The 16,436-nt window shown below is 39.4% G+C and overlaps 1 protein-coding gene across 1 annotated transcript; it reads left to right on the top strand.

The window, feature by feature from the left end:
* Positions 1-1,040: 1,040 nt before the first annotated feature.
* Positions 1,041-12,869, top strand: LOC146551562 (protein LBH-like). Its single transcript, XM_085257630.1, has 4 exons — positions 1,041-1,252; positions 8,650-8,728; positions 10,621-10,795; positions 11,817-12,869. Exons 2-4 carry the CDS (start codon positions 8,651-8,653, stop codon positions 11,882-11,884), a joined length of 321 nt encoding a protein of 106 aa, XP_085113756.1. The 5' UTR covers positions 1,041-1,252; position 8,650; the 3' UTR covers positions 11,885-12,869.
* The last annotated feature ends 3,567 nt before the right edge of the window (positions 12,870-16,436 follow it).

The following is a 16,436-nucleotide window of genomic DNA, read 5'->3' as shown; positions in this document are numbered from 1 at the left end:
TCCTTCTTTCTTCCGGAAACGATGTTAAAATTATTGCTGGTGCAGGTTTCTCGCGTCCTGTGTTTCACAGAGAAACTGCATGTGTATAAAATTAGACCCTAATCACACATTGGCCATAAATGTGTCTCACAGCATCAAAATATTCATCAACTCTAATTAAAACATAGTTTGTCAAATGGAAATATCCAACAGACTCTTGTAGGAAATTTGAAACGAATGTGTCTTGCAAGTCGTTTTTCTTTGTCATCTAAGAAACATCAACTACACGTATGTGGACATGTGTATCAATAATATGTACATCATAAAGTTGTTTCCAAATTTATTTTAAAACCATGTTCTTTTAAAAGAACTTACTGGTGTCTATCTTTCATCTAGACACTGAACCTATTTGCAGTGACTATTTAAGTCTCAGAAACATTAAACCATCTACATCAGGAATGCCAAACTTATTTTATATCCTGGGTGTCTCAAACATAATAAATATAGCAGAGAGTAAAAAAGGGTAAAAACCCTTTCTGCTATTTTATCTAATATTTAACTACTACGGCAATGCATGGCGATGGGGGACATCTGCATCAATAGGAAAAGCTGTTAAACTATAATACAGTTAAGTTCAATCTCTTTGACATTTTCCAAAAGCTTTCCAGTTGCTTGGATTGGAGTCTTTCCCTGGCTGATTCTGGCCCGTGGGCCTTATGTTTGGCATCCCTAATTTTGATTACCCCCCCCCCCCCCCCCCATCCCCACCCAAAAACAAAACAAAAACAAAAAGCTACACATTCTGTGGAATAATACTAATTTTGGGTATTTTAAAAGTTATTATTATCATTATTATTATTATTATTACTTAGATACAGTAGTTATTTATTGCTATTCAGTTATTTTCAGGAATGTAATAACCAAAAAATAGAAACATAAAATGTAAAGCAGAGGTGCCCACGTACTTTTTGACATACAGTCTTGAACGAGATTCTCTCGATAGCCCGCCTTTTCCCGACAGGCTTTGAAGGCAGCACTAGCTCCGCTTCAATGCGCAGGCTCTGAACACTTGACTGCGAGTGGTAACTTTACCACAGAGCCTTGCGTGCCCCTCCGCCTGTCGCCCACAACAGTCAGCATCATCATCGTCATCATCATCATCACCATCACCATCATCATCAGCAGCAGCAGCATCAGGAGCAATATCAGTGTGATGAGGCAGCTGAGGACGGAGAGCCTCCTGCTCTGAGACACTGGATCAGCCTGCAGACAGGTACGAAGCTTTCATCCGCATTTTAGCCAACTTGGACGCGTTAAGCCCCATTCATTCTTTATTTCCTTACTAGAAGTAGCTTAATTCACTTTTCCTAAAAGTAACTAAATTACTGTTTATGTAACTAATCTAAAGTGCACCTCGGAGGTTTAGGAAAATCACAAAACCTGTTTTGCAGAGACTTTCTGAACTGGAGTTTGGGGTTGCGGGCAGAAAAGCGCAAATCAGCCCGTTTCCGTGTAGGACGAGCTGTTTTAATCGTGTAACTCTACTACCTACCTGTTGTATATCATGCAGATGAACCTCTGCTCCAATACAGCACAATGTGTATATTTTAAATACCAGTTTTATTTAAATAATAATAATAATAATAATAATAATAATAATAATAATAATAATATTAATAACAATAATTAAAGCATCAGCTGAGTGCGCCTTAAAAACTAGAACAGGAAATGTGAATTAGGGCAGCAAACACTGGAGAAATCACATTGATTTCCAACTGAAACTGAGCAGTGGAGTGTTTTTAGTAAGCTGTATGAGAGAGAGAGAGAGAGAGAGAGCATCACTATTTTTGACCGCGGGTTGGATTTTTCCTCTTTCCTTGGGTTGTGAAAACTTGCTGGATTTCTGCAGCAAACCTGCATTTGAGGAGGTGCTGCTGCTTCTGGCTCTGATTTAATAGCAGAAATGGAAAAGGTGTTTGAAGTGAAGCTGGCGCGATGAGAGAGGAGAGCGCGGAGAAGCCATTCCACCTTAATACACCTTTATATCTGCAAAAATGAAATTGTGGAGTTCAAGTGACTGCTGCTGAACAGCCTCTGGGAAAAGACAGTTTGGACAGTCTTCACCACGATGAATCTACTGATGGACATGAGCGAGAGGAATTTTTATCCCTGACATCAGACGTATCCGTTTCACCCAAAACGTAAATGGAAATGATAAAACAGGAGACAGTGGCTCTTGTCTTTCTTAAGATGTTGGGTCTAGTCCACATTGAAATCAGGCATTTAAAATATACTAGGAGGTGGGAACATCAGGCTCCAAACCTTATTCTGTTATTTTAACGCTAATGAAGAGGATTTCTTTCTGGAGTAGAGGCTCACTGAGCCTTCCAAGTGACGAAATCTACATAACTGCTACATGAAATGCAGCATCCTACCCAATGTGGTGACGGTGAGGTAGAGCCAGCCGGTAGGAGATTGAGCCATTATTAGTAGAGAATAGTAAAAAATCCTGAAACTGAGAACAAACGCGAGACTTGGGGAAAATTACAAAATTATCCTTTTTTAATGCAGTCTGTTGCTTTACATTTCTTTTACGGTTGTATTCATGTGCACTGGTAACAATTGTGGCAATAGTCATTATGTAATGGGGTTGTCATCCATCCATACCTGTATCCATCCATCTTTTCCCATTTTTTGTCTTGAAAGCCATAAAGGAATCTTTATTTGCGACCACCCCTATGTGCACTTACCTGATGAAAATTTGGTGGTCAGAGGTTTTTTTTAACCTTACAAAATATATTTTTCATATAAGTAACAGCAACGAAATTTCACACTGACTGACTGAGAGTGTAAAACAAAGTGACATTTTACATCCAAAAGGTCAAAGGTCAATTCTGAACAGAGACAGATGAAAACTGCATCTTGACTTTTTGGTGGAAGTACACAACCATCATGTAGTAATGATACTGTTGATGCCGCCTGCAGAATGGTGCCATTTTTACTTGACAGAATTGCAATAGCTGGTAGTGACTTTGCAAATCCAGATTTTTCTAAATCCATCCATTCATCTATTTTCTGCTGCTCATCTGAGTCTGGGATGAGGGGGCAGGAGTCTAAGGAGAGAAACCCTGACCTCCCTCTCACCAGTCACCTCCTCCAGCTCATGCAGAGGAAGTCACTGAGATGTTCCCAAGCCAACCAAGGGGTATAAAATCTTCAGTGTGTCCCTAGGTCTGCCCTGGAGCCTCTTCCTGGAGAGGTCATGCTGGAACACCTTGTGTAGGAGGCATCCAAGAGGCATCCTAGTCAGATGTGCTAACCCACCTCAACTGGCTCCTTTTGATGTGGAACAGTAGCATCTCTACTCTTGAGTCCCTTCAGAATGAACTCCTCACCCTATCGCTAAAGGATAGCCTAGCCAGCTTTCGGAGGAAACTGTTCCACTTGTATGCACTTGTATCTACAGTTTCATTCTTTGAGTCACGACCCAGAGCTCTTGACCGTAGTTGAGAGTAGGAACGTAGATCGACTGGTAAATCGAACTTTCTTTTCACGCTAAGCTCTCACTTCACCACAACGAAGCGGTCCATCGCCTACATTGATTGAGACATGGCACAATGACACTCATGAACAAGACCCACCTGGGGTAGCAACTTATTCTTGACCCAGAGCGGATGGTCCACCCTTTTCCTACTAAAATTCATGGCTTCAGACTCTGAAGTGCTAATTCTTATTCCTGTTGCAGCAAACTACACCAGTGTGAGGTGGAAGTTGCCAACTGATAAAGGCAACAGAGTCACATCATCTGCAAAAAGTAGAAAAGAGATCCTGCAACCACCAAAGGGGAGACCCTCTCTTACATGGCCTAGAAACTTTGTCTATAAACATTATGAACAGAATCAGTGACAAAGGGCAGCCCTGGAGGAGTCCAACACAAACAAGAATGATCCTGAACTGTTGTTGCCAATATGGACCAAACTCTCACTGTGGTTGTACAGCAACCTAATGGGCTGTAACAATGGGTCAGATACCCCATCCTTCCAAAGTAGCCCCACAGGATCCCCAGGAGAATTCGCTCTCCAAGTCCACAATGTGCATGTAGACTGGTTAGGCAAATTCCCATCAACCTTTAATATCCTACAGAAGATAAAGAGCTGGTAAAAGATTTTTCTACACCTAGGAAATTCTGGACTAATTCCTTTAAGTAAATGATCTGGATAAATCTTAGACCTTTATGATTTTTGTGGCAAGAATTAAACTTGCACCCCACTCAAGACAATTATTATTTCCAGTAATGACGTAATAGTAAAAAAATACCTTAATTCTTTCATTTAAACAGTCTAACCAGCTATCCAGAAACATTTAGATTTACTGTCATCTATGATGAGGAAATGCACTAAATAGATTTTTTGCTTGACTCGTGATAATAGTGACTTTTTTGCATAATCAAAAGTTTTTCTTATATTTCTGTTTATTAGTAAGGCAACATATCACTGCAGCTCCATCTCCAACAGAGGCAGTAAAATCAGAACATATTAATACTGCTTAATTTTATAGATTAAAACTTTCTTGTATTTAAATAATGTAAATCACATCAAATATTTAGAAATAAACTTTAATTTTAGCCCTAATTGTTTCTTAATACTTGTTTTTTTCTTTTGTTGCATAAATTGAAAAGCATCTTAACAGTTCATGTCTCTGCTGAGGCAGAAGTGAGGTAGCTTCCTGTGAACAAAGACATTAACACATGGATAATCCTGTTCAGACCTAATGACTCAAATAAGAAATAATTATTCCGCTACCAAAAAAAAGGCATGACTGAAGCGTCACGCCTGGCAGCAACATTTAAATTCTTGTGTCTGTTACGCTTCACATCCCTGCAGAGTGAGTGCACTTCTCGAAACAAGATCAGACTGAAATCATGCGCAGAGCTCCACAGGCCTCTCCAGTTGATACCTAGAGAGCAACACAGCTTTTTTTTTTGGTTTTTTAACATAAGACTGACTGGAGTGACCGCACAGATTCCCTCCAGAGGAACAATAGGAGCCTCAGAGGAGGAATAAAGGCTGCATTGTCTCTTCACGGAAACGATGATGAAGGGCAGCAGCAATTCCAGGTTTAACAGAGAAGTCTCACAAACTGCACAACCCCGTCCTGATGGTGGTAATTGCTGCATAACGGCACACATGAATACCCCCAAATCAGCCCTCAGCCTTGTGTGCAAAGTGCACTACTCAGACAATCAGAGGAATAAAATCTCAATCGCTCGTCCCCATGGCAACAGGAACTGCCGGTCTGATTGTATGGAAAGTGGTGTTTCTGATAACTTATCACACGTAAAGTCTGCCCTTCACCACCAACCAGAACGCTGTACTTGGATGTTATTAAATGGATAAGGAGTGATGTCTTAATATCTCCATAAAAACAGAATCAGGCTTGCATTATAGTCTGTAATCAGGTGTTTCAACTTAATAAAATCATAGATGCGGCAGAGGTGAAGGGTGGTATAATTTTGCATTGTGGTCTGCTGCTCATAACAGCGGTTAAACCAGATATAACATATGTATAAGTATCAAATTCCAGCTTTCGGAGCTTGATTGTAAGTTTTAGCTCATTGCTCGTCTGGCTACAGCTTTTCTGGTTTGGTTCATGCTCACTGCACTCAAAGCACCAATTGTGCTGTGGCCTTTGCCATCCTGGTGTTTTGAAACTAGAAGTATTGAGCGAGGGGTGGATCTGACTCAGTAACCAGGTGACACTGCGCACTCTTATGTTATTGACTTTTCAAGGTAGCCTAACCTGCTTTGCCATCTGTTCTGTTCTAAATGGGGCCATTAAAACAAAGAGAGCATCATATTCTGGTAAGAAAGAACTGAACACATGAAAACATGTTGGTAGCTGGTTGATGCAGTTATAAGTAGTAGTGTTGAAGCGGTGTGTGGTGAATACTAAACATCAGTCTTCATTTCTCCTGTTTTTGGACCATACCTCCAAAAGGTTCTGCTGAAGCCGTCGTTAACCTCCTAACATCCTAACGTTTTATTGAGAAGACGACGAGATGGGAAGTCATTTTTTTGTTGAACCCTTGCAGGGGAAGAAAATACTTCTTTTACACCCCTCTTACAAAATAAGGAACTAACTGTGCTATCTTGAAATAGTTTACACCGCTGAATCATAAGGCTTACATTCAAACTATGCCACTGTAGCAGAACTTTCACTCGTAGTGTTTTTGGCCCAACAGTTGTGAAGTATTGGTAGGCCAAAATATTTATAATGGAATATATTGGGTAGTTTCTTGCAGTAGAGTTACTAATACTTGCAATATTGCAAGTATAAAAACAGGTATACTCTAAACAAACCTGGCTTATCAGAGTTATTACTCCTTGACTCCATGACAGTGAAGAAAAAGAAACTCACCTCAGGGTTAGGGGAGAGAGCTAGTTTAATGAACTGGTAAAGTACACTGGATAAATATTAAACACCTGCTTTTCAGAGCTACCTTTTCCTTCACTTAAACACATTATTTATTGTTTTTAAATAATAGATGTTTATCTTGTGTTCTATTAATTGAAGCAGAATAGCTGTACCATGTTATTATGGGGAGCATATTACAATTTTATCATCATACTTATATTACAAGTTACTCCTACACCTGGTGTCCTAGTGTTAATCAAATTTAATTAGACACACTATATAGATAAAAGTACTTGGCCACCTACATATTAAACTTACAAGAGCTGCACAGTGATGGAAACCCATGTCATGAAGCTCCCAGCACACAGTTTTTGTGCTGATGTTAATGTCAGAGGAGGTTTGGAATACTCTGAAGTGCTGTCAGCCTTCGAGTGTTGAGATGACAGAGTGTTGGCAACTGTTACATATTAAGCACCTCTGTGACTTTACATGGTCTGAGATGAGTCGCTGAGGTTCCTAAACACCTGCACTTTGCAATAATACCACTAAGAGCTGATTGTAGAATATCTGGGAGGGGAAACAATTATTAACTGACCCAGAAATGTAACTTTGTTCATCTAGTCGAGAAACATTTCCTCACTCATCCAAGTGACTTCTTCATACTTAGCTGACTGCACCTTTACCCACCTTATCAGCAGTAAATTTGCATAATGACCAAAACTAGCATGATGGGCTGTGACGTCAGTGACTTGATCAGTTATATAAAAATTGTCATGACTATAGATTAATGGCCATTAGTGCCATTCAAAGAGAGTCAGGGAATGGCTGCAGTCACAGCACTGTAAGACGGTAAAAGATGTATCCTTAGGTTCCCGGCTCTGTTCAGAGACGATCTTTCCCTTTTCACATGAATGGATCCCTTGACCTCCTGCTCGAACTGGGAACTGGTCTTTAGGTATAAATAGAGTCGTTGCCTGACAAGGTATCTCTTCTGTGTTGTGCCATCTGCTTAGCCAGAGTTTGTTTAATCCTCCAATCCCCCTAGCACTTGACAGCATACATTATATTACTGTTTGTACCCCGGGAACCCAATCCTTGGGGTGCACATATTTTTGGTGTTTCTGTTTTAGGGTTAGAAAGCCACAGAGATGCGTTGTATTGAAAAAAGTGCATCTCAGCTTTTCTAATATGCCTGACTCATAAGTGGTCACTAAAGGCTTTTGTTTAGGTGGCAACAGTTGTCCTTGTTCTCTTCTGGCTTGCCTGGAACATTCTTTAGGTGCCTTGCCAGCTTTGACGACTACCCAGCTGGGATACCCACATTTACAAAGGGCCTTTTTGATATGATGCTCTTTCACTTCCTTGGCTTCCGTTTGTGTGGCGATGGTGTTTGCTCTGTTTTGTTGTGTCCTGATGAAACCCAGTTTGCTCTTCGGTGGATTACGAGAGTCAAACCCTAACTCCTAATACAGTTACATTCGTTCACGGCACACATCAACTTTCAAATATCCTGCAATAGTGATGGGAACTTCACAGTCTAAGAAAGCTAACCTTTTATTTTCTTATCCTCCTTCATATATACTAAGTCAAGTTCCTGGTGAACTTGAAGTGTTAATCAGTGAATTGTGGTTAGGGAATGATGCTAGTTTTGGTCATTATTCAAATGTACTGTTTATAAAGCTGGAGAAAGCTGCAGTCAGTTGAAACTGAGGAAGTCATTTGCATGCGTGACGAAATGCCACTGAAAACGCTACATGAAACCTCCATAGCCGTTGTTTTAGAAATAAAACATGTTGGTCCTAGTTTACCAGAAGTACGGAAAGTACATCAGACTGTATTGGATAGTGTTATACATGTTACACATCGAGTTGCTAGTCAGCCGTTGCTGTCAGCCTTCATTGTTGAGCATTTGTTAATCACCACTGCCTGACTTTTTTTTAGTGTTTGTGACCATTAACACTAATTGCCCATTACTGTTAGCCAGTTAGTGCCAGAAATAGGGGCGAATCAACCTAGAACAAACTTCTGTATTACCAGAAACACTGTTAGTCCTATTAGTCCTATAAATAATCTCCTAAGCTAAAATTCGACATAAGTAACTATCGTGAAAAATGCCGTTTTAACGCAGAGGGTGCAAGTAAAATCAGAGAACCTTGAACAGACAGTGTGTCACATAACCCAGCTTAAGACAAAAAAAGGAAGGAAAGAGCAGAGAAACAAAGTGAAGACAGTTTATTGACTTGTGATTTTCTCCAGGATGACTGAGGTGATGAACTCTCTGGAGCCGGGGACAGAGGACTTCAGCGGGGGAGGAGCAGGAGGAGATCAGGCCACAGTATCCTTTGCTTTGTGTGTGCGAATATGTGCAATTAGACAATTTCAAACCAGTCTCGTTTCATTTGAGCAGAAAGCAGAAAGCAGAAAGCATACAGCGGTGAGTCACAGAAGTGATGAGCAACCATAAAATGCTGGTTGATATGACAAAGGTCATTAGCTGGACTCAGTGCTGCTTTGAACAAATGGTAAATGGCGTATCCAACAAATGGACAGCTAAATTATTGACTGTATAATATCAACAGTTTAAATAACATATTTTGTCATAATGTGTTTCATTAACTATTACTTGTGGTTAGATTTATGGCTGAGTCAGTGAATACATGTTATTAGCTCCTCCCTGTGTTATTTAAATTACTAGCCATATTAGCAGCATAGCTAATAACAATGTTTGTTTGATCCACATTGAAATATCTGAAAAGTAATACATGAAGTCCCACGAAGAAGTTACACACTAAATATGAACATTACACCCTTTCAAATACCTAGAGAATGGCTAATTTATTCCACTGGAAATAAAATTAAAAAAAAAAAAGAGGCGCCACTTTTTTTGTTTCAAGTTCAGACGCTGTCATCAAGACGTCACCTTTTGGTTTGTTGACCATTTTGGAACCACGTTGTTTTTGTATGTAGATGTTTTTCTTTTTGATCTTTTTATTTTTAAGTTAAGTCATAGGAGAGGTTAGACCTGAGAAGTTGTCATTTAAGGCCAGCACTAGCTAACTAGCTGTGTTAGCTAGCTAGAGCAATATTAAACGGCATGCTGACAATGGATAAATAAAGCATGTTTAAAATTATCAACTCTTTAGACTGTCTTTTAGCAAAACTCAACTGAACAAGAAAAAACAACATCCATACCCCTAATTATTCATCACTTTAGGCCTTAATATCATTTAAATGCATTTAGTTGTCAGAAAGGGGGGAGATTAGCTGTAAACCCGTTTCAGACATCTCCGTTAATCTGATGATGAATGTGTCGAGTTCACGTGTGGATGAGCACCCTGGTCAGCTTTCCATTCTGGACCTGCAAACATTAATCCTTCACTTTCCGCACAACACAAGCCTGAATGAACGCTGTTAAGTTTGAGGTTAGGTGGTTAGGTGCAAACAGGATTGCAACTGCACATGTTGCATTCTTTCTGAATTTCTATAAATTGCCCAGATCGCTAGAAGACTGACTGTCTTTGAAGCCTTTTGAAATAAAAAAAGAAACAACAATTTTTTTGGCAGAAGATATCTGCTGTGCTAGTTGTGGTTAAAAATAAACTAAACAGTTTATAAGTTATAGCTTAATAATTTTGTCTGATGCATTTCCTAAGAACTCTCTAAGTATAGGATTAAAGTATCAAGAGTAGATCAAGTAAAATACAGCCATGACACATTTATGTAAAAAATAGCCTGTATCTGAATGACTGAAGGCCAACACTTGAATAGACTAACAGCTGTTCAGTGGCATTTGAGAAACTGCAGTTTTGGCAGTTTTGCATTGCAAGTGGAAGAAAACCTCAAAGACCTGCTGGCTCTTTAGAAGAACCAGTGTTACAATGTTACAGGGTTGCTTTTCTATTCGTGCATTGGCGTTACCAGGTAACCAATTCCTTGTTTTCTCTAAGCCAGACGACCAGTCAGAGCAGACTGACCTTCATCTACCATTTACCATTCATCATGTTTTTTATGTTAAATCCAAGCATGTACCTATGAAACTTCAACTGAGTGTCATGCAAAGACTTTACACGAAGTCTGTCTCAAATCTTCCATCTGATGCAGACAGTTTCTGTTTTTTTAATCCAATTTTTACCGCATTATTGTTCTTTCACATGTGGTACCCACAGTGACCTTTTCATCCCCACAAATATGAAGCCCTCGTTTTAACCTTACATAAACTTTAAACAGATCTTCCCAGATACCCATGAAAGGTATCCAAAGTTGTCCAAGAGGCTTCCCTCTATAGTCGTGGAGCCAACAGACGGAAGTGAGGTGGAGAGTGGAGAACTCCGCTGGCCCCCGGATGATCCGAGCTCTGCAGACGCCCAGACTGAGAGAAAGCGTACGGATGAGCAAACTGAAGGTGAAAAGGAAAGAGAAACTAACATTGCCTTGGCTTTTTGGCACAGTTAGATTCGAAGTGGTCTGATAAGAAGTTGTGTAAATAAAAGTCACATGCACGTAATTAGAAGACCAGAAGGTATTTGGCTGTTGGCAAAAGTGTACATATACTGAAACTTCACTTAAAGAAAAGTACCACTACAACAAATTGAAATGACTCCAAGTCAAAATGAAAGTTGTCATTTAATATCCTACTCAGGTCAATCATAGTGTGACAGCAGTATTTTTACACCTTACTGAGGTGCCAAAAGTACAAATACACCAAATATATATAAGTTAAAGATTCTTCAACTTATATATAGCACTGAAGGGCATATAGCCCTACAAGCAGCTGAGACATGTGAGTTATTTGCATAGTTTCCCCTGACTTGCCTTAAGAAATGAACATCAGTTGCTTATAGCATCACTATAAAAGGTTACTTCCTGTAATGGCTTCCTGTCATTGGTTCTTTATGCTAAGTGTACACTTTGCAGTCATTCCTACTTCATGAGCAGAACAAAAATGAGGAAACACTCAAGAGCAGACATGCAGTGATATGCGCCACCATAATATCGTGATTATATGCATCAGTGAGGTGAAAAACGAATGCCGTTATCGACTCTGTCTTATCAGCTGGCTCCTGGACAAAGCACGAAGTCATACAATTCAGGATAACAGCACATTTTTTCCACTTACAGCGAGTCATTTGAAGGGATAGTTTTTTACCTCAGTTTATGCCACTGAGTATGGACCTACCTCTGGTTGGTTACCTCTTGTCAGTAGCACTTGATGTTGTAAAATGAAAGCAGAAGAGCAGCATTAAACCTCATGGCGATGACAAGACTACATGTGTTCCAGGCTGCTGGCGAGCGCACCATAGCGATAGTAATCCTCTCATCTAATTCTATCTTAAACCTTTAGCTTCAAATGCACAGAAACACAGAAATGAAAGTAGCCTGTTAGAAAAACTGATGAAAAATCCTCTATGTGTCTTTTTTTCCAGATGAGGAGCAGTCCAGTGAAGGTGGAGCTGAAGAAGCTTCAGGAGTGGAAATGCAGGACTCCAACTGAACAAACTTGCTTCCTGTGATATAAACTGTTACTATGAGTGTATCCAGACTTGGAATGAATGAAAACGAGTCAGATAGAGGAGTGCAATGTGCGGATAGAAAGATCAGAGAGACAGAGTAGGAAGGGTAGAAAACAGATTCCCAAACCCCAGCTCACGGGCTTGGAGCCAGTTACTTCAGCACCTTAAGAATAAAGACGCCGAAGGCGCTTTTTTGTTTTTTTGTTTTTCCCCAAATCTGTATCTTTCCATTACATCTGTAATGATGGAGCTTGTTTTGACATGTGTAAACTAAGATTTATGGGGACAAAGATGGCATGTTGAAGCATTTTTCAAGAAAAAAAAGTTTTGGCAATAGGTTTTAATTTGAGAATTCCCAGGTCTAAAATGACTGTTTTGACATTTCCAGCTTTGTAAATATAGATTTTGAATTAAGTTAACAAATTTCCTCTCTCTGGCTCCAAGCCCTCACCATCCAGATGCCCACGGAATCATCTGCACATGTGACCTGGACAGATGTTTCTAAATGCTGTATTAAGTATTTAGCTCATGTGTGCCATACTACTACTAATAAAGGTAGCTACTGTATTTACATTTAGGTGCAGATTACATCACTGTTTGTTCGGTGCCGACTGCTGTAGTTTGGGTGATCTTGGTCTCACTATTAACTTTGTAATATTAGCTTTGAGTATTTGAGAATTTCACAACAGATCCATTGCTTTATTAGATGTTACAATATTCATTAAAATATTAAAGTATGTAATCACTGTCTTCTTAGTTTTAAAGGGAATGTAACTGTTGTTTTATTTAAGATATTGGAGCAATATGGTCCCAAGAAATCAAAGGCAGTCCATTTTGTTACAGACTACAGAAGTAAAAAGAACCAGTGTATTTTAGATGTGTGTTGCTTGTCACAGGCATATTTTTTAAAAATACTGGAAGCCTAAATTATTGCACAAGTAATAAACCTTTTGAAATGTTCTTTAATTTGTGGTCCCAGTGGTTTTACTGCTTATGGGGAAAGTGAAGTTTACGTTACTTTCTCAAAAATATTTATGCATTTTTGAAATGTAAGATGTTTTTGATAGATCTAGATGACCTTTTGCATCCCTGCACAAAGTCTCTCAGCTCAAAGTTAAATTGATGGAAAGAGGAAAGTAGAAGGAGGAAAAAGCACAAAAGGTTTCAACAGATATAATTGGTTGTCAGATTCAACTCTCCATCTCTCTGTGTGGATATGATGCAGGTCTCCCAAAACGAGCGAATTGCTGCTCCTTGGACTCTTGCTGTCTGGATTTTCCCCACTACATTAGTGGAGACTGCAAGCTGGCAGATGCTCTTGTAACATGGTTTACAGTCAAAAACACCTGTGAGTCTGGGCCCAACTCCCTATCAGATGACTGTATACCCATTACCTCTTCCTATTTCCACTTTATGCTCGCTGTTTTTATTTAGAACTGGCAATACTTAAAGTTCAACTAAATCCCACTTAAGGGGATACAGTTGTTTTATAGAATTGAAGTTTTTTGTTGGTTGAGCAGCCCTAGGAAGTACACTATTAATAGTGCAGACTTACACTGGATACATTGTTACAAGAATACATTTTTGGTCATACTCATAAAAAACGGAACAACCAGCAAACAAGAGCAGTCCCAAGACTGTGTGTCTTGAGCAAGGCTAAAAATTCTCTCTGGATCATGCAGGAACTGACACACTGGATCAAGAAGGATAACCGGATTCTGCATAGTTTGTGATACTTTTGTGGGATACAGTGTCTCTCTTTTTTATTGTCAGTTTGAGATGTATTTCTGAAAGAAATGACCATGACCATAAATCAAAGTAAAATATGAGCATACTAGCTAGTCATTCTATCCAAAACGGTACTAGGCATGCAACAACATCAAAGCAACAAGGTGTGCAGTTCCCTGGGGACTTCCTCAGTCAATACTTACCCGGAGGTAGTCTCCAGAAATGTTCTTTTGTGTTCTACATTACTGCTGAAAAAGTCTCTAGTGCCTCAAGACAATTTAGGATCCAAAAGTGCTACCTGCAGCACAACAAAAACCATTTAAATGGTAGGTAGAAGACATGAAAAATCCCCTCTAAAGCTAGGTTTAAGTTTATGTAAACCCTGATTTAATGCCTTCGTCATGACACATACCGTGGAGAGGGAAAACTGTGGTAAATCCAGTTGCCCTCTTGCTTGATGTTGCACACATTTCTCTCTTGTGTATTTCTTTGTGGGCCTCTGCTTCCCTTTTGCAAGACGTGGCAAAACCCAAAGCAAGATCAAAAAGACCTTTGCAGTGTTGGATTTACAAAGGCTTCCTTTGACTGTGCTTTTTTGACACAGAGCGTTCGATGCCTGTCAGCAATTTCAGTGTTGTTCAAAACTGTGAAGCAATAAACTGGTAGGTGAAAGCCTCACATTTCTGTTTCTCAAGAAACCAGAGTGTCAAACTCTGCGAAGAACAACACCATCAAGGCTTTGCAGGTACATTGTACTTATGCCCCAGTTCATCTGAACACAATAATAAAGGAGGCAAAACTAAGATAAACAAGAAGGAGAGGTGCCAAACCACAATGTGACTAAAAATGATTAAATTAAAACAGGAAATCAACAGAAACCCAACATCATGACGATATTTCACTAAGGTGCAAAAGTACGTGAATGTCAAGGATTAGCAGTAAATATGAACGTGTTAAATTCAGATGAAGGTTTAGGTCGTATATAAAAAATTCACAAGAAGGAAGAATATTTTTTTGGCACCTGTATGTGCAGATGGGTATGGTGATTGGGATTCGGTCAGTCAGAATTTATCCAGCTCCTTATTTTCCAAAGAAATAGAAAGCAGAGGTGAATAGCGCAAATTTAGTAAGAACAGCTGCATTAGTAGCCAGAATGCCACTTTGAGACACCACTGTGGGCTCTGCTGTGGACATTTTGTTGCTTTTTGCTGATTAAGAAAATGCATTATTCCAAATATTAAATGAATTTTATTGCAGCTCTAAAAATCTCAATCTTGAGAGTGACTTGGAAAAAACAGTAGCTATAAAACTGCACATTGACTTTATTAAGTCATAGAAAGTTTTTGTGTAGCTCTGCAGTGTTTATTCTCTTTTTTACAGTGAAAGAAGCTCAGGTGTGTTTATTCTTCCTTGGAGCTGGAGGCTGTTCCATGAATACCCCGTTCTCATTTTAGGATCTGATTTATGTTTCTTGCCTCATAGTTATTCAAAGAATGTAGACTCAACAACTACCTTACCCGCTGCTGCATTTCACATCCAGAACAGGATGCTGTTTTCATGTATTACTTATGGGACTACATCCAGTCCAAAAAATTCTGATAAAAGTCAACAGCTAACAAATAGCACGGCTCACCTTTAGACATTAAACTTTTTCAGTGCATCTCACAGGATTGTAAAGAAAGGTTGTTTATACGTTTTAATGATAGGGAAGTTTGTTTTACTGCTTACACCTTTACAGCAATGTGACCCAACAGCAGTCAGCACCTTGCTCTGACTGTGTGACAGAACACAAAAACTATTATCTTATGCCATCATAAAGGGCATAAAATATGTAATTAGAAATGTGTTAGATACATGTGTAGTTTTTTGCGTGTGAGCCATTGAGGATTAGACAAGGACATAAATGATAGCTCTGTCCTTTTTAAATTTTTTGAAACAAATTCCCGCAGTGAAACCTTTTCGCTGTCAGTTTCACAGAGTAAACAGATGAGACGTGTTAAATGAACCCCTGTGTGCTGTTTCTCATGTTTATCAAAAGTAAAAAGATGCGATTTATCATCGTTTTAACCACAGACTCCTCAGCTTTCACCGATTTTGTGTGAAGGACGTATAAAATAACACATTTTCAGTGGCTTCACACTATAACCCACTCCCACACTTTCATTTCACACATGTGGTGTTCGTGTCCCCTGGACCCACAGGTCATAAAAGTGTGGAGGTGCCGTGTCCCCACTCTGTCCTCCTCTTACATGGCCTGCTGTTAGTGTGTGTGTATGTATTGTCTTTTTGCCCCTTGTTTTCCTGCAGAAGGTTCCAGCACTGTTACATTTAAAGCACCTACGCCTGCCTGCTTCCACATTACTGCACATTTGACCCACATTTGTCTTTTAGTAACTGTTCTATATTATCTGCAAACCAGCGGTAGAACAAACATCAATAGCCTATCCAGTGCGGCTGCTTATACAATACAATACAATACAACTTTATTTATATAGCACATTTAAAACCGAAGGTACACCAGAGTGCCGACATAAGATATAAGACAAAAGGCTATAACAGATTATAGATCTAGATGGCGAAAAGATTCTTTGCTCAGTGATTTTAAAAGAGGTAGATGACAAGATCTCAGAACATGAGTCCTTATTGGATGGAGGAGGGTGGAGGGATAGTTAGGGAGAAGGCCACACAGGAAATGGTCCGGTTCAAGCTATTGTCATCTATGCATCTGATGTGAATTCTGTTCTCTAGGACCTGTAAAAATAAAAAGAAGAGCTGCAGTTTGTGTGGAGGCTAGAAAGATGTGAT

The sequence above is a fragment of the Mchenga conophoros genome, linkage group LG19, assembly GCF_057382185.1.
Source record: "Mchenga conophoros isolate Kocher_MC1m ecotype Shallow Benthic linkage group LG19, M_conophoros_male_GT1.1, whole genome shotgun sequence".
Lineage (NCBI taxonomy): Eukaryota > Metazoa > Chordata > Actinopteri > Cichliformes > Cichlidae > Mchenga > Mchenga conophoros.
The sequence above is the reverse complement of the archived record's forward strand: the minus strand, read 5'-3'. Positions and strand labels throughout refer to the sequence as shown.